This window comes from Equus asinus, chromosome 4, assembly GCF_041296235.1.
Source record: "Equus asinus isolate D_3611 breed Donkey chromosome 4, EquAss-T2T_v2, whole genome shotgun sequence".
Lineage (NCBI taxonomy): Eukaryota > Metazoa > Chordata > Mammalia > Perissodactyla > Equidae > Equus > Equus asinus.
The window spans coordinates 142,055,745-142,078,100 of NC_091793.1; the positions used below are offsets into that span (position 1 = coordinate 142,055,745).

Consider the following 22,356-nt stretch of genomic DNA (forward strand, 5'->3'; position numbering starts at 1 on the left):
AAGTGTAATCTGTCCTCACATCCATTTGGTCAAATTGTTTCTACCCGTAGTTGCAAGCTACACTGTGTGCCTAATCAGCATTTTGGAAAGGTGCTGAAAGATTAGAACTTTTTCCCCTCATAGTCATTATATTCTATTGAAAGAAAGCCTGCACCCGTTTTTCTTTTAATGCTTTATTGAAACGATTTTAAATGTTTCCATATGAGAACACAGTAAAGGCAATCAATGACAGATGAATTTTATTTTGGACTGGAACTTTGGAAAACTGCCTCCTACCTCACCGCTCTGCAGTATCCAGTGCTAAGTATTTGTAAAATGTGCTACAAGACCAGCCTGCTCCGACATGGAAATACTATATATCCTGGGAACTCTCCAACCACAGTCTTCCAATCACACATGAAGCAGCATAAAATACACACTCCCCCCCCCCCCACAATATAGCCATATGATGTGATTCTGAGAGAAGAAAACTTGATACCCAGAATAGCACTTCCATGCACTTTGCATCGAAAGATGACCGTAAAGGAGAAGGTGCCGGCGAGAGTCGCAGCTTTAAGGTGATGTGTCTGTTCCTCTCCCAGAGATTCTGTTACGAACTCCCACAGTGCAATTACAAGTTTCTAAGTGACCTGCAGAATAAAAAGATGATTTTGGTATCAAGCCCATCAATTTAACACGGACACAGACATTAGCTTTCTATCTATAGGGTAAGATCAAATATCAGATACTAAGTTACTGACAAAGATGGGTTAAAATAAATGTAGGTACAAAGAAATTTCCACGGAATTGTTCTGAGACATTTGGAAATTGAGTTATAGTTCTCAACTACATACAGTATATGACCCCACACTGGATCCTGTACAGAAATAAAAAATGTTTAAAAAAGGACATTATTGGGTCAATTGACAAACTGGTATATAGACAGTAGATTAAATAAAAGTATCAATGTCAGATCTTCTTACGTTGATAACTATGCTGTGGTTATTTAAGAGAACGACTATTGGGAAATACACACTGAAGTATATACGGGTAAAGCGATATGGCAGATGTAACTTCAGAGAAAATTATTTATCTACATACAGAGAGACAGAGAGTGAAAGCGTAAAGCTGATGGAGCAAAATGTTACCCATTGATGAATCCGAGTAAAACGTATTTGAGGGCTCTATGTACTATTTGTGCAGCTTTCCTCTAAGCTCGAAATTATTTTCAAATGAAAAGTAACTAATAAAAGTAATACTTTTTTTGACTAACCTACCCAAAGCAAATAATTTCTTTGCCCCTTAGCAACTGTGTGTTTGTGGCATATTATTTCGAATTTCTTCTACACTGCTTTGAATTTAAACTTAAATGGCCCTCTCTCCACTTCTGATAGAGGGTGCTGAAGTCTCCAGCTAGCAGAGTGGAGTCATCCCTTTCTCTCTGCAGTTCTAGCCCCCCGTAGTTTGACACTCTGTTGTTGGGGCACGCATGTTAAGGACTGCTGTGTGTTCTTGGAGAATTGACCCGTTAACATTATGTGATGCTCTTCTTTATTCCTGATCACTTTCCTTGCTTTGAAGTCAGCTCTGTCTGAAATTAACATAGCTCCTTTTTATTTCTTCTGACAGTCCTTGCATGATTTATTTTTCTCCCTACATGTACTTTTAATCTACCTGTGTCTTTATATTTAAAGGTGGTTTCTGGTAGACAGCATATAATCAGTTTGTGTTCTTTTGATCCACTCAGACCATTTATCTCTCTTTTCCTCATAATTTTATTCTGAAAGTTTTCATACAGAAAAGCTGAAAGAAGCGTACAATAAACATACATACGCCCAATGCCTGGATTCTGTGCTGAACGGTGTGCTGGGTTTGCTTCAGCGTACGTGAGTGCCTCTCTTCATCCCTCTGCCCATCCATCAGTCTATCTCTTTCCTCATGCATTTCAAAGTAAGCTGCAGACAGCAGTACACTTCACCCTAAACACGTCGGCCTAAGTGGCCTTCAGTGAGTTCAATATATTTAAATGCAAATTTTACAAATGAAATGCACAAGCTTTCACCATCCTATGAGTTTTGACAAATGCGTCCCTAGCAAGATATAGATCAGTGCTGTCCAGTAGAACCGTGCACAGTGATGGTCTGTGCCATTCAGATACAGTAGGCACTAGGCACGTGTGGCTACTGAGTTCTGCCTTCTGATTGTGCATTGGGGCCACTGATCCTCAGAGTGATTTCTGATGCAGGTGGATTAATATTGAACACATTTGCTCCTGTTTTCTATTAGTTTCCCTTGTTCTTGTTCCTGTCTTCCACTCTTTTTCTGCCTTTTATGGTTTTAACTGAACATTTTATATGATTCTATTTTCCTTCCTTTCTTATCATATCAATTATTTCTCTTCTTAATTTTTTTTAGGTAGTTGCCCTAGAGTTTGCACTATACATTTACAACTAATCCAAACCCACCTTCAAATACCACCACTCCCCTTCATAGGTAGTGTGAGTACCTTATAATAACCAAATAATCCCAATTCCTTCCCCCATCCCTGTATCCCTGCTGTCACTCATTTCACTTATATACAAGCATACATGAGCAAATATATATATACATCAGATATACCAAACTGAATACATTGGCTATTATTTTGAACAAACTACTATCTGTTAGATCAAGTACAAACAAAAAGAATAAAAGTGTTCATTTTGCCTTCACTTTTTCCTCCTCTGATGCTCTTCCTCTCTGAGCAGATCCGAGTACCTGGCCTTTATCATTTTCCTTCTCTCTAAAGAACTTCTTTTAACATTTCTTGCAAGACAGGTCTACTGGCAACAAATTCATTCAATTTTTGTTTGCCTGAGAAAGTCTTTATTTCTTCTTCTCTTTTGAAGGATAATTTCACACGGTACAGAGTTCTACTTGGTGTTTTTTTTTTTTTCTCAACACTAAATATTTCACTGCACTCTCTCCTTGCCTGTGTGGTTTCCGAGGAGAAGTCGGATGTGATTCTTGTCTCTGTTCCTCTGTGGATAAGGCATCTTTCCCTCTGGCTTCCTTCAGGATTTTTTCTTTATCTTTGATTTTCTGTAGTTTGAAAATGATATGTTGAGGTGTAGTATGGGGGTATTTTTTCTGTTTAGTGTTCTTTGAGCTTCCTGGACCTGTGATTTGGTGTCTGACACTAATCTGAGGGAAATTCTCAGTCATTGTTTCAAATATTTCTTCTGTTCCTTTCTCTCTCTCTTCTCCTGATGTTCACATTACAGGTACACTACTACAACTTTCGTAGTTGTCCCACAGTCCATGGATATTCTGTTGTTTTTTTTTTTCAGTCTTTGTTTTCTTTGCTTTTTGGTTTTTGAGGATTCTATTGATCTATCCTTGAGCTCAGAGAGTCTTTCCTCAGCTATGTCCAGTCTGCTAATCAGCCCATCAAAGGCATTCTTCATTTCTGTACAGCGTTCTTGAGCTCTAGCATTTGTTTTTGTTCTTTCTTAGGATTTCCAGGTCTCTCCTTACAGGTCCCATCTGTTCTTGCATGCTGCCTACTTTATCCATTAGAGCCTGTAGCATATTAATCACAGTTGTTTTAAGTTCCTGGTCTGATAATTCCAACATCCCTGCCATGTCTGGTTCTGACGCTTGCTCTGTCCCTTCAGATTGTGTTTTTTGCCTTTAAGTATGCCTTGTAGTTTTTTCTTGATAGCTGGAGTGGCATGCTGAGTGTAAGGAACTGCTGTGAATAGGCCTTTAATGATGTGGTGTGGGGTGTGGGGAGGTCCTGTGAGTAGGTCTCAGTCTTTGGTGAGCCTACGCCTCTGACTGTGAACTCCACAGAGTTTCTCAGTTTTTTTCTCTCCCTTAGGTGGGACAGATGACTAGAGGGGCTGGAGTTGAGTGTTTCTCTTCCTCTAGGTCAGTCAGGTTCTGACAAGACCCCAGCAGGTTAGTCTCTGTTAACTAGTTTCCCCTGGGGGCAGCCTCGTAAAAACAGGCGCTCTGGCTGTTGCCAATGGTTCCTTTTCTTCCCCTGCTGGAAGCAGGCGGGGTTTTCCTCCAGTATTTACCGTGGGAACCTAGGGAGCTCCTGGAGGTAAGGCTGACAGTGTTGTGGCCCCGTGACTGGGTCCCTTGGAGTCTACAGCTCTCAGAGTTGCCCCCACCAAGCCTCAGCAATCGCAGTGACAGGCCCAGGGTCCCACCAGTGCTCAGGAGTCTCTGCTCCGTGAACCATCACCCTGTCTTCTCCAACCTTGGGGGCAGGGGTTTGCCTGTGTCCTCCCTGCCTTACAGATCCAATAAGATTGTGAATTTTTCAGTCTGTTCAGCTTTTCTTTTTTTCTTAGGAAGATTAACACCCGCCACCAATTCTGCTCTTTTTGCTGAGGAAGATTGGCCTTGAGCTAACATCCATGCCCATCTTCCTCTACTTTATATGTGGAATGCCACCACAGCATGGCTGGTTAAACGGTGCATAGTCTGCACCTGGGATTGGAACTGGCGAACCCAAGGCCACCGAAGTGGAGTGTGCGAACTTAACCACTGTGCCACTGGGCCGGCCCCAGTCTGTTCGGGCTTTTCATTCATTAGGACGGAGTGGTGGTCTCTAAGCTCCTTATGTGTGGAACCGGAAACTGGAATCCTTCCCATTGCCCCTCTCTCTGTGTCCTGCTCTGGCCCCTCGGGCGTGGGGATAACGGGAGCACTTACCCACCGCGGGCTGTGGTCCTGGCCCTTCTCTGAGCCCCTCACACAGGCAGCTCATTCAGTCCCAGCACAGCCTTCTGAGGTGGGTTCTGTCAGATCTCTTTACAGATGAGCAAGTGAGCAGACAGGACTCACTTGACAACCTGCCCAGGTGATGGAACGGGGAACCGCGACTCCAGCCGGCCTGCGACTGCAGAGCCCCTCTTACTCTTGTTGTCTCTGCCCTGGAGCTCCTGGCGTGGCCCGTCCATTCCCAGCTCAACTCCTGGTGACGTGCCCCATGCTGACACGTTCCTAGGGTACCGCATAGCTCCTACTATTTCGACTGAAAAATGAGCTGCTAATACCCACACAGTATAAAAGAAATCTTTAAAACTGTTTCCAAGAATACCTGTATTTTAAAAAATAATTTCTTTTTCTTTATGAAGAAATTCAGTGGCTGGAAATAAATAGAAAATTCTGAATAAGGCATTGTTTTATCTCAAGGTTAAAAAAATTGGGGCCGGCTCCATGGCCGAGTGGTTAAGTTTGTGCGCTCCGCTGCGGCAGCCCAGGGTTTGGATCCTGGGCACGGACATGGCACCACTCATCAGACCATGTTGAGGCGGCGTCCCACATCCCACAACCAGAAGGATGTGCAACTAAGATATATACAACTGTGTACAGGGGGTGTTTGGGGGAGATAAAGCAGGAAAAATAAAAGATTGGCAACAGTTGTTAGCCCAGGTGCCAATCTTTAGAAAAAAAAGAAGATTGGCAACAGCTGTTAGCCCAGGTGCCAATCTTTAAAAAAAAAATTGTTCATCAGCTAAAAGACATGATATCATATCCATAAGCCATAAAGGGAAAGACTAAGAAGTTCAAATATATAAAATGAAAAACGTTTTCAAACAATAATCTGTGAAAGCATGTTTCTCATACATTTAATAAACATTTATTTCTTTGTTATTTCTGACAAATCAATAAGGCATGTGTATCTGTATATTGATACGTACATGTGTAGCGAGTATTTGAGCATCACACGAAGCGGTGCCGGTGGTTGTTTCTGAGCAGCAGGAAGGAGTGTGGTGAAGAGGAAGGCTCTTACGTTTCACTTCATGTTTTTCCTATTGCTTAAAATTTTTAACATAAGCACGTATTACTATTATAATTTTTAAACTAATTTAAAAAGTACATTATCCAGGAGTTGGAAAAGATGCCTGAAGAATACAAATAAGAAAGCATGAAGAAATCCCTCAAATGTGTTTTATGCTGTTTGATTATCAAGAAGGGGCCCTTATGGACGGTTTCATCTCAGGATTGGCCCTACTGAGAAATGGGCGTCTGTTGCGACTCTCCTGGTCTGACAAGCATCCATTAGCCTGCAGAAATGGCTGGTCCCTAGAAACGAGCCTCTGGACCACGTAGACAGGACACAGCGGTTGAGAGGACTCGCCCAAGGAGCATTCGCTCACTGCCAAGTCTCTAACCAACAGTAAGTGCTGAATATCTACTGCCGGCAAAGCACTTCCCACACGTGCGGGAAACAATGAAACAGGATCTGCTTCCATCCAGAAGCCAATGAGCTGCGAGGGTTGCAAAGGAAAACACACCTGGGATGAAAGTACAATTTCAAAGTAACATACCGATGAGTCGTCTCGGGAGCCAGATCTTCAGTACCCGAGGTGCGTGGCTGAGCCTCTGGGGTCTAGGACCCCTGTTCTTTCGTGCACTTTACAGCCTAGATTATCAGTGTGTGTGTGTTATTTCTGGAGTTGTTACTGTTCTTTGATTTTCTGCTGCCTTGTTTTACTTTCTAAAGCTTGTTATCCCCAAACTCAAGTTTTAAAAAGAACATCATTTTACTTCAAAAAGTTCTTCAGTGACAAAGATATGGTTCTAGAAAAGCTATACCTTCAAATTTCCTTACAGCAAATGCCTTTGAAAGAAACTCAGAGATGTGAGCATTTCTGAACAGTGTGATTGGTTCTGTCACCGGGGAAACGCTTAGTAAAACCTGAGGCCACCAAAGAATTCAGGCCGCTCCTAAAGCATTGGCTACATTAAGGCCACCTTTCCCATCAGTCAGCAGTTTGCCTCAGAAACCTGAAGAAGGCCCAGTCTACTCAGAGATCCACATTTTTAAAATACACAGCACAGCAACCAAACCAAATAAAAAGAGAATTTCAATCTCACCTGTGTTTTCCTGAAGCAAACCCAGTTCATAAGCTGGTGCATCAACTTTCAAAATCCCCTCTTTCCTTTGAAACTTTCAACCCTCCTGCTGACCCAGAATTTCTCACTCAGCAAAACCTACATCATCCCAGACACCCTGCCTGCACCACTTTCTGATTTTCTCCCCTCTCGGACCAGCTTGGCCTCTCCGACTTTTCGACTTTTCGCTTTGCACGTTACAACTGAGAACCCAGAGCTGGAAAAGCAGAACGCCCTCCTCCCGTCGGTTCTTTGCGGCCGGTCTGACCGTTCTCTGAATTCTGCTACAGGAATCAGACAGGGCAGAAGCCGCAGAGATCAAAGCATCTCTCACTAGTGAGAACCGACCGAGAACAGGAACATTGGACACAGACAGCAACACAAATCTTCTCCTCGACACACTTACTCGAATCCAGAGCTGATTAACTGGCGGAGAGTATTTCTCAAATGCTAAAAAGATAATAATAGTTAATGTTTATTTAGGGCTTACTCTGTGCCAAGCACTGTATACCCTCTTAACACGCACAGCCTCAGTCAATCATCCCAACAACCTTGAGAGGCAGGTACCATCACTCTTTCCAGTTTGCGGAGGAGGAAACTAAGGCACAGAGAGGTTACACAGCTGAAGTCACACAGCTGGTGACTAGTGGGCTTTGGAGTCACACGCAGAGCGTTTAACTCCAAAGGGCAGATTTTTAACCACACGATATGAAGAACTCCCCAAATATCTGGTACCCTTTTGGTCCGATTCGTGTTTTTAGACCTACTTTGTTCTTTGGCCGTGTGTCCACAGATGCGTTCTTCGACGGTTTCCGCGCCGCGATGCCTGCTTCCCTGGCAGAGCTGCTGGCGGCGGCGTTTGAACTCGCTGCTCCCCTTCTCGGCTTGACCCCTGCAGGCACAGGTAGTGGCCGCATCTGTCTATCTGTGTAAAAGGCTTTTTTAATGAGTCTACCCACAGTTTGAGGGCCTTCCCTTCTAGAGTTCTTTGCTCCCGTCACCAAAGGGTCTGAGAAGTGACACGGAGGGAAATCGAGTCAGAAATGTGCCTCACTCTTTTCAGCTCAGAGACCCCGTGACCCTGCTCTGCGGGCGCCCTCCCGGGTCCGCTGGGACCTCTCCGCGCGGAGGCGAGGGCTCACCCTGCTTGCGGGCGTGTTCCGCGGCCTGGGGCGCCGTCAGCATGGCGAAGGGGTGCAAGGAGCGGGGCACCGGCGGCGCTCCCGGACCCTGCAAGGGAAGCAGACCTGCCGGTGGGGCCGCCCGCGCCTGCTGGGGACGCGCTTGGTCGGCACGGGGCCGGCCCCCGCGCGGCCCCTGGACATCCCGCCATCGCTCACCCGGCCAAGGCGCGGCCGCTGCGCCGGGGATGCCCCGCCACGCGCCCATGCTCTTCGCGCTTCCCCGTGCCGGCAGCACCCTTTCCTCCCCTCCTCCTACAGGCCCCGCTCTTCCTTTAGAGGGAGCTCAAAAGTCACCTTTGCGGAGAAACTTGCTCCATGTCCCCCCTCCCCTCTCCCATGCCGGCACCCGCCGCGCCCGAGGCGGAACTGCTGACTGGCTCGTCTGGGACTGAAAGGATGCTGTCACGTGGACACCCCCGCGTGTCACAGTTGGTAATAACCCGCTGTCCGCGGCACCGCGAGGCCGGACCTGCGCCTGCGCTCACTCAGTCACTCCACAGGTTTCAGTGAGCACCTCCCATGGGCCAGGCCCTGTTCCGGGGGCCGGGTTTAGTGAGCAGGAAGGGTTCCTGCCTTTGTGGGGCTGAGTGAGGAGACACGAACTACAGACTGTTAGAGCAGCAGCGTGAGCCTGGCTGTGCCAGGTTTAATAAGCTAAGCTCGGCGCTGCGCGGGGCAGCCGCTGGGCAGCCGCGGCGTGGAGGCAGCCCGAGGAGGGCTCTGCTCTTTGCAGCGCTCCCGCCGAGGCTGGCAGGGGGGCGAGCGTGGCGGAGCTGGAGAGGCCTGTCCGGCCGAGGGAGCCGGAGGCCCTCCCAGGAGAGGAAGGGGCCGCGCGGCCGGGCGGGGCGAGGACGGGAGGCGCACGAGGGCGGGCAGGGCGGGCGGAGGCGCCGACAAGACACCTGCGCGCCCGGTGGTCCTGGGCGGAGCGCGCCGCGCTTGACCGACGCCCACTCCAGGGTGCGGGGCGCCTTTGGAAGGCTTCCAAGCAGCGGCTGACACGGTCTGATTTAGGTTGAAAGCAGCTCAGCCCGGCCGCGTGGGGAGAGTGGACTGGGGTGCGGCAGCCGGGGCCAGGCGGCCAATTCAGCCTGTCATCTCCAGAGCCCCAGAGAGGGCCCAGCACACAGTAGGCCCTCAGGCGTCATGGACTAGTTGAGTAACTGCAATGGTGGCTAACAGCACGGACGTCAGAGTCAGCCAGGCTGTACCTGAATGCAGGCTGCACCATCCACAAGTCGTGACCTCGGGCCTGTCACCTGGCGTCCCCCGGCCCCTTTCCTCGTGAGACGAACATAGCGGTGACCGCCCCCCGCGCGTGGTGGGATCAGAGAGTCAGCACTTGTAAAGAGCTCAGAACGGTTCTTGGCCCAGAGTACAGCACGTTAACTTTAAAAATAATGATAATAATAGTAATTGTTATTTATCTCTATCGCCATCCTCATCATTTCTCTCCCTGACTCAGCTCCTGCTGCGCACAGTTACCCACGGCGGATCCTGGCCGCCATTTCCTCCGCCTCGCCTTCCAGAGAAAGGCTGAGTGGACTTCTGACAAAGAATCAATCAGAGCAGGAGGCCAGAGACCGCTAACACCCTCTGCAAGATCAGCACCTTCCTACTCTCTTACTGATACAGCTTCAGGCTTTATATTTACAGAACTCGTATTTTTAAGGAGCAAAAGAAGCTTATACAACTCTCTTCACGTGTTTCTTTCAGCAAATGCCCCATTTCATCAATAGGGCACCTTGTATGATGTTTAACTGAGGCGACACCAAGACAAGGACGACAGAATGCATACCCACTGTTACATTTCCAGCTCAGCAGAAAATTCCTTCTCTCTATCTTTATTACCTGAATCTCTTAATGATCAAGTTCCCACATAATTGGTATCCTTTCAAAGTAGGTAAAAATCTGTATTTCCACAATCTGAATTTGAGCTCTAGGAGAATCGTGTGGTTTATATATAGGTTTTTTTCCTGTTTTTTTTTTTTTTTTTTTTAAAGAAAAGGACTGTATTTGTATATTACTTTGCAATTTGCAACAGGAAGGACTGAGCAGACACCTGGGAGATGCCTGTGTTCCTGACAACTGTGGAACCATGTACCAGCCCTGGTCTGCCCACTCCAGACTCCTTTTATATGAGAAGTAAATCTGTTTTTCAAGATTCCTATGGGTTTTCTGCTCTATCATACAGAAAAGATGGATTAAATAATAAATGAGGTGTGTTCTCTTTATTGACAGAATAGCTTATGGGGCTATTCCAAATTTGACCTCAGCCTTTTATTCAAATGGCAGAAATATTTATTGCGAGTTTACTTCATATCCAGTGTTGTAAAGAATTAAACACAAGCGGAAGCGATGGTCTCTAACCTCAAGAAGCACATAATCTACTCAGAAACAGGACCCTGGAACACAGACGGTAACTGAAGAAGGCTTCGTGTCAGGGTGGGGCAATGATGGCCGTGACAGCAGCCCTCCAGGGTGATGGATCCAGGGACAAGGGGAGGAGAACAGCTCATATGCCTGCCTTACAAGATCCCAGACGGATGTTTTTCATACTAGTTTCCCCATCTGCTGGGGAAGACGGAACTCGGAACTCGATGATTTTAAAGTGACTCCAGCTCAAATATGCTATGAGTCCTGATAATCTGATGACTCATGCAAGCAGTTAATATAGCTTCCTGTGTGGCTTATGTGAAAAAATTATTTAAAAAGTTGGATGAAATTTAAATCCTAAACCTAGAGTTAATCATATGCTCTTTTTTTTACTTTAAAACTACTTTAAATCTTTATCTTTATTGTGTCAATGTAAAAGTATTACTATGATTGTTATTTCTCAATTCAAGTACTTATTGAGTGCCAAATTATGTCCAAAGCACATTCAACAAAACTTTCTTGTAACTGGAAGGGTGAGGAGGAGGAGAGGGGAATGTGGAACAGCACGTAGGAATGTGCACAGGGCTCCATCGTTAAGGGCTGAAGAGCACAGACAGTAATCTTTATCTGCCCTTCAACCCAGAGCAGTCACTTATTAAAACACCATTTTGATATCGCTGAGATGGAGGGTGGGGAATTTCTGATCAAAGATCAATGTCAAAGCAATTGAACATATGCTGTGACAATCATATTTTCCACAGTAAAAGCTGACCACGTGGTCATGTGGTCTGGAAAGTTTGTATCTGTCCAAGAAGTTTTACAAATATGGTTGGAATGTTGCAAAATCATATTTTGTAAACATTTTAAAGTTTCTGAAGATAAAGGGCAAATTTCAAATGAGAAGTGTACTGGAAAATCTAAGACTTGACTGATTATATCCTATCACAGTTTTTTTAAAAATTGAGGCTCTGTATAAATAAAAAAGACAAACGACCCAACAGAAAAATGGATAGATTTTAACAGGCACTTTACAAGAGAAGAGCCACGTGAGGAGTTGCTCATTGGTAATCGGGATGCGAATGAAGACCCCCCCCCCCCAACAGATGGACCAACTAAAAAGCCCGGAAACACCCACCGTTGGTAGCAACCAGATGACCCCCAGCGCAGGGAGGGCTGTAAAGGGGACGATCCTTTGGGAAAAGGACTTCCAGAGAGTGGAAGACGCGAACGCAAGGTGACGCAGCATTTCGCTCCCAGCACACGCCGCGCAGAGACTCTCATTGTCGTCGAGACACACAAAGGGACAAGCACAGTCTGCAGAAGAGTGCAGACAAATCGGGGTGTGTTCCTATAGCCGAGTAAACCCTGGGGACGTGCGACCCCGCGGACGAATTTCTGCGGCGAGACGCTGAGTGAAAACGGAAGGCCGCGCGGTAACGCATTTGCTTCATTTCATTCCTGTCACTTCATTTGTATATCCTGCTTTTATTTCATTTATATGAAATGCAAAGAACATGCAAAACTAAACACTATAGTGATTAGAGATGCATATGCAGTAAAACTATCAAGAAATAAAAAAGAATGATGGACACGTAATTCAAGATTGTGGAAACCGGTGAAAGGACGCACAGAGCTGAACCACAGCACGCACGCGGCGGATTTGCTGTGGCTTGGTCTCTATACTTTAAACATATACTCTAAGTATTCCTTTGAGCATAACTGAGATTGAAAGCCTGGTTTTTTTGTGTGTGTGAGGAAGATTCACCCTGAGCTAACATGCATTGCCAATCATCCTCTTTTTTCTCTTGAGGAAGATCAGCCCTGAGCTGACATCTGTGCCAGTCTTCCTCCACTTTCTATGTGGGACGCTGCCACAGCATGGCTGATGAGTGGAGTAGGTCCACACCCTCGAACCTGGGCCTCCAAAGCGGAGGGCAGGGAACTTTAACCACTGGGCCATGCCCCGGCCCCTGAAAGCGTGTATTTTAATCTCTCATCATGAAGATCTGTCAATGCTGAAGTTTGTTTAAATGTATGTCCCTCCCTTTATCATGAAAACACTTCCTCATATCTGTACGATTCAGGCGAGTCATCCTCTAAGAAGAGAAGGTTCGTGGCGGAGTGTTGGAGTAGGTGCCCAGAGTCTGGGCCTGCAGAGGTGAGAGCCCTAGCTGAGAGGTCAGGCTGCTATCAGTGGGCTCCCGCAGACAGGAGGAAGGAGGTTGGCCACCCTGAGGGGGAGGGTTTGGAAATAATAATGCTAATTTCGAAGCTCCCCATGTGCCAGCATCCTGCCGCTGACATGCATGGTCTCGGTTAGTGCTTGGGACACCTGGTGTGATCGGGCAAGTGTGATCATGCCTGTTCATGTGCAGGAAAATGGGGAATCAGAGAAGTTAAATAACTTACCCAAGGCCACACAGCTGGCAAGTGACAGCACTGGGACTGGACACCAGTCTGTTTGCCTCTGAAGAGCATGTGTGGGGCAGTGGAGGTGAGTGTGGAGAGTCATGTGCTGGCCGAGGGGACACCAGGGTGTCGCGTCAGAAGAGAGAAGGGGAGCGGATGTTCCGAAGTCCTCCACCACCTCCGCTGGGCTTTCTCCTCTCTCTGCACAAACGTTTCCCCTTTCTGCCTCCCTTTTCTTTTTCCCTCTTTCTCCATCAGATGGAGCAAAAGAATATTTTTATCACTTGCTTTATTTGTTGAAGGAAGATTTACGCTCCTTTTTCTTCAGCTTAAAATTCAGCAGGACATTTAATATTTATCTGAAGCTAATTCTAAGTAACCCTCACTTGTTTGAGGCCCTTAGTTGAGTTTTTTCTGAGTCCTAGGTCCTCGGCAGAGAAACGGCTCCTATCAGCAAAGCCCAGCTCGCTATGGGGAGTAGAGGCTGAGGCTGAGACTGGTGCACCATCCTGGGCCTGGGATGCTTTCTGTCACCAGGTGGCAGCAAACAGTCCCGAAGACAGCCACGAGCTTCGCTCCAGGGTTGGGAAATTCTCCATGATCTGGTTAGAATTCAACAGGGCAACAGGCTTCCGCAGGGCAAGTTCAGCCGTTGCCTAGGAGACATTGCATCTGCAGGAGTCAAAGGTCATTCAGATACGTGCAGCAATTAAAGAAGCACCTTTGCTATTAACTATTTTCTGGAACACTCTCATTTCCTTCTAGTTAAAGCTATTTTTTAAAATTATGTTAAATCCCAAAAGACTGTTGTAAAGTAGCTCTTACAATTTAATTTTTGAAATGCTACATTTGCATTGAGGGGTCCTGCTCATTCCTTATTCTCAACGTGGAGAAGGTCGCTGTGTGGAGCTGACGTGTGGCCACTCGAGGAAGCCCTGGGCTGGCGGTCGTCAGGCAGGGGGGCCTGTGAGGCTCACGGGAGCAGAGGTTCTTATATCTGTAGCTCAGGTCACATCACACCCTTTGTGGTCACTGGCTGTGTAAAGCAGAGTTTACGCTGTATTAATAACACACACATATGCTTGATGAGCAATTTAATTTTTGAATGTTTAGAGCAGTGGCTCTCGACCAGCTGTGACTTGCCTCTTAGGGGACATCTGGTAAAGACGAGAGATATTTTTGGTTGTCACAACTAGGAGGAAGCTACTGACATTAGTGGGCTGAGGCCAGGATGCTGCTGAACGTCCCACAGTGCACAGGACGGCCCGACCCCACCTCCACACACCACGAAGGATTATCTGGTCTGAAATGTGGAGAAGCCTGACTTACAGGAACACGGAGGAGGTCAGATGCCCAACCCAGACCCCAAGGGCCAGAAACTCAACTACAGCAACTACAGTGTCGTTTTGAGGTTACTGTGTGCCAAGCACTGAGGGCTTAACTGAGACCAACTTACTCCATTTCCCATGTCAACCTCATCTTCTTGACCCTGTTTTTACAAAGAAATCAAGGCTGACCACAGAAGACTTGCTCAGGATCACTCTTCTTGTGGCTGGTGGAGCTGGGAGCCAAACCCCGGCAGCCTGGCTTTCGAATCCTCATGCCGTCTTTCCTGCCGGAAACAATAAATGTGCCGGCACACGTATCCTGTACCAATAGACAAGCACAGCCTCCAAAGGAAAGTCCCCTCCACACAGATGTGATCCACTCCCCTCAGAGCTGGCCACATGTGGGCCTTCTATTCGTGGTCACTGCCTGTGATGACGGGACTGTGTGTGACCGAACGGAGAAAGTGTGGCAAATGCTCTTTCATGAAGAAGCAAATGACCGGATGGAAGGTAGAGACGGCTGGCTCCTCTGCTCCGCGTGGCTTCCCGTTCTGGTCCCTGTGAGTGGACCTGGCTCAGCCAAGCTGCACAGACACCAGACACCGTCTTGCACACCGTAGTGACTGTTGCCCCGGGTGGGCCTGCAGGGCCTCACAGCGCCGTCCTCTAGGACATGGTTCTCCAGATTTGCCCTTTGGCCACGTGAGTGGACACCAGCTGGCCCCTAGACTCGCCCAGGCTCCAGAAGGTGAGGAGAACACAGTTACTGAAGAGAGGGGCTTGGGCTCAGGTAAATAAATATGTTGGGGGCGTTGGGGAAACGGGAGGAGAGAGCAGCCTGCAGAAAAAACAAGCAGGAATGACCGGGATGGTTTGCTAAGCTCTCCAAGAGACTCAAAGAGCTGGGCATTCTTTAAAACTCAAGGTAGCTTTGTCTCTGAACAGTATCAGGCCTGGGGGGCTTCTGTCTCAGCCAAGGTGGAAATTCTGCCCCAATATAAGACCCATGAGAAAAGCAATCTTGTCTGGCTTGCTCACCGTCATATCCCCTGCACCCCCACTACACTGAATGAATGAATGAACAAATGAATGAATGAACAGAACTGAAGCCAGAGTGACGGAGGGAGACTGAGTCTCAGGACCATGACCAGGTCACATGTGGGTTCAGATGAAAGGATGGTTGGTTCCAAAGTTACAACATGTGGTAAATACTTGACTCCTGGGCCGGGTCTGGTAAGCTCTTGCCTCTCTGTGACCCACTGTTTGCGTCTGCAGGTGGAGGAACCACAGAGGCAGGTGTCCCTGTGGCCGTCGCCCCCCTGCCCTGCCTCTCTTCCAGATCCAGGTGGGTCACTGAGAGCAGCAGTGAGCAGAAGGCCTGGGGCGAGGGATGGGCTCTCCCTGTCCCTCCCTGCCGCCCCTGCCCTCCCCCTGCCCTCCCTCCCCCTCTCTAGAGGTGGCTCAAGGTAAAGGCACCACCTCGAAACAGCAGCTGGATTGAAGGTTTACTGCGAGCTCGTACACGCATAGAGAGCAAACCTGAGCTGGCTGTAAAGACCATCCAGAACACTCCATGGCTTTTAGATCAGTCTGTGGAAGCCCAAAGGAGGGGGCCCAGGGTCCCACGGTCGTGGGTCAGAACTCAGACCCAGGTCTCAGGCCCGATCGTTGCCGCTCCCACTGTGGGAGCCTCATGGTCGTCTCAGGGGAGGGGAGATGTGACGCAGCTAACCAAGTAATTATCAGGAGGACGAGCCTCGTAACCCTGGTCCTCATGCCTGGAAGTTACGGTACCTCAGACAAGGAGGACCACGTCACAAGAGTGAGTGAGAAACTTAATCGGAGACAGGCCGAAGCGGGTCTCCAGGCTGGTGCCCTCCTGCTGCCTCTGCCTGGCCTGTCACTGGACACAGTCGTCCTGCTGATACCGTCCTCCACGCAAGGAAAGCACTTTACAGACATTGTCATCCAAGGGAGACGTGGCTACACCTGGTTTTGTACGTTTGATATAAAACTGTTATTTCATGCCTGAAAGTACATTATAAATTTATAAAAGAGAGAAAGTCTCTCTAAAAATCCCTTACATTGATAGTCTCAGGTTGCCCTTACCTTGGTGGCACCAGAATTGGCAGAAGAACCAGCCCTATAAATTGTAAAGACTTCCTCAATTGGGATTCTGTTCTGTTAAACAGCAAAAAATGTCTTGTCAGATCGTGGCTTCTCTTTTACTACAGAACAAAACTGTCCAGCACATCTAGGATGGTGCCTGGGCACTAAATAAATAAATTCTAAATAAATGGATAAATCAGCGTATCCAAATACTAGTTATTTATGTGTTTCATTCTGGGTTTTTTTGCCCCTTAAATACAATATATATCTTTTTATTATATCTTATAAAAATGAAACATTTAATATTAGTAAATCCTAAACAGAAACATTTGGTTGAAAAATAAAATAAATACACATTAATATCAAAATGCACACAGTAGATATAGACTCTCCGTATATGCGCACAGTGTTCTTTCCTTACCATTAAGAGTCCAGCGTAAGACGATAAAATCATTGCTTCTCGTTCCCTGCGGTTTGCATATATGGGTCTGCCACGAAATGGCATTTTCCTAAGGGGGAGGATGAGTAAATAAGAATAGGGGTTATGCTTGTTCTTTAGATGCCTGCTACGGTTGTGACAATAATCCGGTGGCCGTGTGCTGTGTATTAATTCGAAAGATGGATGTGACCAGTCTGCCCTCAGCACAGCTCACACTCTGAATTTGAATCTTCCAGCATGGCAATATATTTGCCCTCACCTGTCCATGTTCTCACAGCGATCAGACACTGGCAGACGGGCCCCACGGTGGACAATTACGGTTCTGTGCATGTCCTCACCCTTCTGTGGCGGTTTGCTTGGGGGACTGTGTTTCCCATTGTGAGCTTGTGTGCTCCCGGGGACCCCAGCAGCACTTCGACATTCCAAGGGGGGAAAACACGCTGGGGACTAAGCTCGTCACGCCCCCATCCCCACTCCTCCCCAGACGCGTCAGGGCCAGCAGAGCCACTGAGCCCCGATTCTGCCCTGGACCGAATGCCATGGTGAAGAGGGCTGAAGCTAAGAATAACGTCCACCCAAAGGAAAGAGTCAGGAGGTATGTCCCAGTGACACGGTCTGGGGTTTGGATTAAGCCATGCCTGACGCAGACCTGCCCATGCGCTCTTCAGATACAGAGGCAATAAACCCCCTCCCTTTTTTTTTTTGCTTACATGTGTTCAGACTGGATTTGCTGCTGATTACAACTAAACCCTGACTGATACAGCCACTGTGGACCCAATGTGTGAGCTAAGGCCTGGAGCAGAAGAAATGAGCCGCCTCTGGAAGAAGCTCCTTGGGCCTGGCCTCGCTGGTTTCATGTTCTTACCAACTGAGTGGGTCTGTCCAGCTCACAGGGAGAAAGGCCAGTCATCAGGGGAAGGACACGACTCTGATTCAAACAGCTCAGCTCAGGGACATCTAGTTAAATGCTTAGAAATCGCGGCCGACAGTCCTTGGGGAAAGACTGCAGCCTTTACCCACAGAACGGACCGTTTCAAACCTCAGCACGTACACAAGAGAGCAGTCGTGTCGCTAAGGCACAACGTGCCCGCAAGAAAGAGCTTCATCTGACAGAAACCAGTCGGCAGAGATGCAAAACATGTGAACACCTCTGTGACTTCCTGGGCTGACAACTGAGGTGTTTCTTCAGATTTCTAGTTGGAGACGGACACTTGCCTGGCAATGTTTTCAAATCAGAGTACCTCACGGTGGAAGACGCCAGACAGGACGTCCTCTGTCATCACTGATAGTCACACATTAAAAAAAAACCAGAAAACGATTTCAACTTACACTTCCTCCCGCTCCAGCCAAGTTAGGTCTTCTGAGTGATCCAGCCATTGCAGCGTAGCACTGACGGCCAGGTCATAGTGAGCCTGGAACAGGGAGCACAGGGGGACACTGCACATCAGCCTACATGCTGGCCCAGGGCCCCCTGGACCTAGGGACCATGTTGCTGCTAAGCCCGTTCTACAGTTTTGTCTTGTCCACGTGGTGAGGATCAGCAGCTCTGTCCAGTAACCTGATGCTCAGACGGAAATAATTAGGGATCTTCAGGGGCTGAATTTACCTCCCCCTAGAGCAGATTCTTTGACTTGTGTGGACAGGAAAAGAAAGGATACGTTCCTGGAAAGGATGCTAAACTGGATCAGGGAATCTGGGTTCAAATCTAGGTTTAGCCAACGACTCGTGGTGTGTCCTTGGGTGAGCAACCGATGTTCTCTGAGCCTCAGATTCCTTAAATTTTAAAATAGGAAAAGATGAAGGTAGAGGAAGAGGGACACAGAGAACAATTTCTAATTCTGCCAGCAGAACGTCAGAAATTCGTCCCTGGGGCACGGGGAAGTGGTCATCCACCTGGGGAATGGGGGGTCCCAGGGGGCTTCAGAGGAGAGGCCCCAGTGGAGCTGGGCCTGAGGAGGAGGAGGTCTGCAGGTGGAGGGGGACGTCCAGGTGGGGCCAGCGTGAGCAGAGGGCGGGAGGCGGGCCTGACTCAGAGACCTGCTGCGTCTCAGACTCGGGGAAGGAGTGAGGACCGAGCCCATTGTCCACCCCCCTCCCCCACCCCACAGTCCCTTCTCCTGGTCATTTCTCATCATGTTCACCATCTGTCTGTCAAACAGCCCTTCCCTCCTCCCCACCGACCCCAGAAAGGGAAGGTTGGTTTTGTTTTCGTGTTTTCAGAGGCTTCTAAGGTTCTATCTAATTCAGACAGTCTCTAAACAATGTAATTATTTCTTCCAGGGACAGAATCAAACTGAAAAGAGAACCCAAAAAAAAGGAAGGAAGAAAGAAAATGGACTGTGATCAGCTGTGAAACCTCATCCAGAGTCTGACGCCTGGACCAGCCCCGCGGGCCTCACCCGTGTGCTGTTGGAAACGGCAGTTCCCAGCCCCACCACAGACCCCCAATCAGAAGGGCCTTGTGATGAGACCTCATTAAAGTCTGGGAAGCACTTATCTGATGGATGGAACTCTCCACTTAATGTGTGCAGAGAAGTACTGAGAGCACAAGGTTTCTCTGCCTCTTCAGCTGCGAGGAAGTCAGACAGGGTGGGGCGGGGGGGTACCTTTCTTCCTTATTAAATGTGCAAGAATAGAAACTGGGTGAGCATAAAAAAGCCAAGGTTTACTAATTTCTTCTGGATTAGATCTTTACACAACTTCCTCCTTAATTTATGTGAAGTGAACTTTCATTATGTAACATGAATCTGTCTTTCAACATGAATAATAACACAAAGAATTTTAGGATTATTCAATTCTTTGATTTTCTCCCTTAATGCAAATAGAAAAATATACATATATTTGAGAACTACATGATAGCTAATATTGTCAGAAACATTTTAACATCCTGTATGTAACATTTAACCTGGCACTCATCTTGCATTTTAATCGTTTCTAATAGCAAATAGAAGTCTCATGACTTTCCTTTTCTCATTCTTTTGCCCTCAGTTTAATGAGTTGAAAAGACCACATGGACAGTCGTGGGATGAGAAGATGAGTAAGGGGATGTCTGGGGTGTGAAGATTGGCCTTGTTCACGAGACACACGCATCCTCGTTCCGTCCCCTCGACACACACATAACACATTGTGACTCACAAGCCTTCCTTTACCATGTCATCTAGCAAGGTGGGCTGCCTTCTTCCTTTTGGGTCAAATTCATTTTCTCGAAGTCTGATGCCAACATAATCTCCCCTTGAAAGCAAGAGAGCAGGATTGAACCATTCCATTGGGAACGATGCAGGAGCTCAGAACACAGGAGCATCCTTCCCAGCCGCCCCTGCCCCCCGAAACGCTAGACAAGTCCTGCTTGGATGGCTCTGGCAGCTGAGTTAATACTGCATTTTGATTTAAACGCAATTCTGCAACGCTGCAGGTGTAAAATGTCTAACTGTGATTAATAAATCTCGTTTATCTGAAAATTAAAGTCACATAGAACAGAATTTATAGGAAAGCAGGGAGTATGATAAATCCCCAAATGCAGGAAAGGTTTTACAAAACGGAAAGCATTGAGACCCACTGTTTACAGTAAGGGTCCCCTGCTGCCGTGTTAGACTCAGGCCCAACGTCCAGAGTTGATGGATTCCAGACACGTGACATTCTGTACACATGGATTCTTTTGCCAGGGCTGCCCCCATTAGAATGCAGATACCTTTAGGAGGAGCTGCGCATGAAAACATCTCAGTGACTCCACTTGAGTGCATCCTCTTCAGATCCCTTCCTGACAGTGACACTGAACAAGGGAGGACAGAATACAGGCCCTGGGAGGAGACTGGCAGGGCACCGTCTTGGGAGAGGCAGGAAGAGGGGCTAGATGCAGGAAAAAGCGCTCTGGGGTCTCTGAGGTCGGTCTCCAAAATCGCACAGTTTACGTCAGGCCAGTTCTGCTGTCAAGGTCTCTACCACATGCTTTGAGCATGTCACTCTGGGGGGATAAGTTTGTTTCTGGCTCCTGAAATCTCTTCTTCTGAATTATTAAGCTTAAATTGATGAAAAAAATTCTCGAATTTTTACTTTGTAATTCCAAGTTACTTTATTTGAAGTAGCCTAAACTTATCCTTTGGATATAAAAGCACTTTTGAATCAGTCTTGAAATTCCAGTTGTGTGTGGAGGAATTGGCATTCCTGATTATGAAGTCTTCTTTATTGTGTTGGCCTCCAAACACACATGTGTGAACATGTGCATTCATACATAGTTTATTCTAGCATTTCTTTAGGACTAGTTAGAAGATGATTATCTCAGTAGGCACACAAAGGGCTTTGGATGGAGACCGTGGTAAGGCCTTGGCTGAAAATGGTGTTATGGGTGTTGAGCCCATAATACATGTGAAATAGAACGTGACCATTTTTCCCTTTTACTATGGTCTATGATTGTCACCAGTCTCTTAACAAAGTATCAAGTTAAAGAAAAGCTACTGCAGGAGAAAAATTTTTCCATGGGAAAACTTAATGGTTTCTTTGTTGGTTTAAAAAAAAAAGTCCAGATGGCAAGAAAAAGGAGGTGAATTGCTTAGTTGATAAAACTGACGATAAAAGAGGCTGAGGCTGCCACTTGAATGCTGGGCCCTGGGCACTTGTTCCAGGAATCGGCCCTGGGTCTTCACCAGCAGGGCCCTCTTGGATCCACCCCACCCAGCACAGGCTGACAGGGGTGGGGGGAGGGTTGGTCCGCTCTCAGGCTCTAGACCCCGAGCTGCTGGCAGAAGCATCCTCCCAGGAGATTCAGCGCCCCTGGGCACCAGGTGGGGGCCGCGGGCCGCAGACAGGCGACATCATCTGGCTTTTTCAGCCAGTGCAGTAGATTCTCCCTTGGATTTTTACCCCTGCCGATATCCACACCAGCTATGACAAGAAACCCACCAAATGTCGCGTGTAACAAGCAACAGTCGTTCTCAGTCATACTTACAGGAGCTTTTTCATCTCCTTCTTCAGGAGCCTTCTTTCCATGACGAAAGGTTTACCCGGCTAGCAGGTGTCTGTGGCTTACACTGCCCCTGATTTCCTTCCGTGAGACCCAGCCTCTCTGAGCCAGAAGCTACAGCAGCGAATCAGAGAGAACTGAGTCAGGGATGCTATCACTCCAAATACCAGTCATGGAGTCCTGGCCCTGGAAGGGATCCGAGAGCGTGTGGGGCTCAAGCCTCTTCCCCAGCAGCTTCCAGGTCAGAGAGCTGTCTGGAGGCCAGGGCACAGGACTTGAGCAGATCCAATGCCTCTTACTCCCTGCAAGTGTTTCCACATTCACCACTTCCTTATCCTTGTGAGAAACTAGCAAGTGAAGCAGGCATGGCTCAAGTAACAGTGGGTGAGACTATGTGGGCAGAACCATCCAAACTTGGATGGTTTGTGATCTGACTATGTTTGAGTTCTGTGCACTTTCAACACACCGACTCCCAGTGAATCCAGCCTGGGGCAATGGCCCGGGATGGAGCTCTCCACAGAACACACATACAGCTTCCTAAGGCCAGGAGGCCCTTGAAAAAACCTGTGCTGACGGCCAATGTGAGGCCATGTCTTCCATTCCCACCCCCACATGGAGCCAGAAATTGGAATTCAGGTGATGGGGTCAAAAGGAGTCTGAAGTCTCAAAAAGGAGTTT

The 22,356-nt window shown here is 47.6% G+C and overlaps 1 protein-coding gene across 13 annotated transcripts; it reads right to left on the reverse strand.

Annotated features, from left to right (window-relative positions):
• Positions 1-167: 167 nt before the first annotated feature.
• C4H2orf80 (chromosome 4 C2orf80 homolog) lies at positions 168-21,828 on the reverse strand. Of its 13 annotated transcripts, none has more exons than XR_011503028.1 (10): positions 21,664-21,828; positions 19,871-19,952; positions 18,051-18,133; positions 16,704-16,791; positions 16,283-16,354; positions 8,019-8,106; positions 7,644-7,797; positions 7,283-7,326; positions 5,679-5,795; positions 168-629 (listed from the first exon to the last, which is right to left on the reverse strand). XR_011503028.1 is itself a non-coding variant. In XM_044768296.2 (9 exons), the coding sequence occupies exons 1-8, from the start codon at positions 21,702-21,704 to the stop codon at positions 7,320-7,322; spliced, it is 615 nt and encodes a 204-aa protein (XP_044624231.1). In that variant the 5' UTR covers positions 21,705-21,825; the 3' UTR covers positions 168-629; positions 7,283-7,319. The 13 variants fall into 13 exon arrangements, 7 of the variants coding, with proteins under 7 accessions (XP_044624231.1, XP_044624229.1, XP_014691907.1 ...); XR_006526630.2 differs by having other exon boundaries at positions 7,644-7,801; positions 21,664-21,822; XR_006526631.2 differs by having other exon boundaries at positions 7,644-7,768; positions 21,664-21,815.
• Positions 21,829-22,356: the final 528 nt, after the last annotated feature.

Bases quoted from the DNA above. Each gene is read 5' to 3' on its own strand.
- C4H2orf80 (XM_044768294.2), bottom strand. From the start codon at position 21,704: ATGGAAAGAAGGCTCCTGAAGAAGGAGATGAAAAAGCTCCT. The intron at 19,953-21,663 runs GTAAGTATGACT...CTTGCTTTCAAG, and splicing joins AAGGAGATGAAAAAGCTCCT to GGGAGATTATGTTGGCATCA. The intron at 7,327-7,643 runs GTAGGTCTAAAA...TTATCTTTTTAG, and splicing joins ACACACGGCCAAAGAACAAA to CATTTGAGAAATACTCTCCG.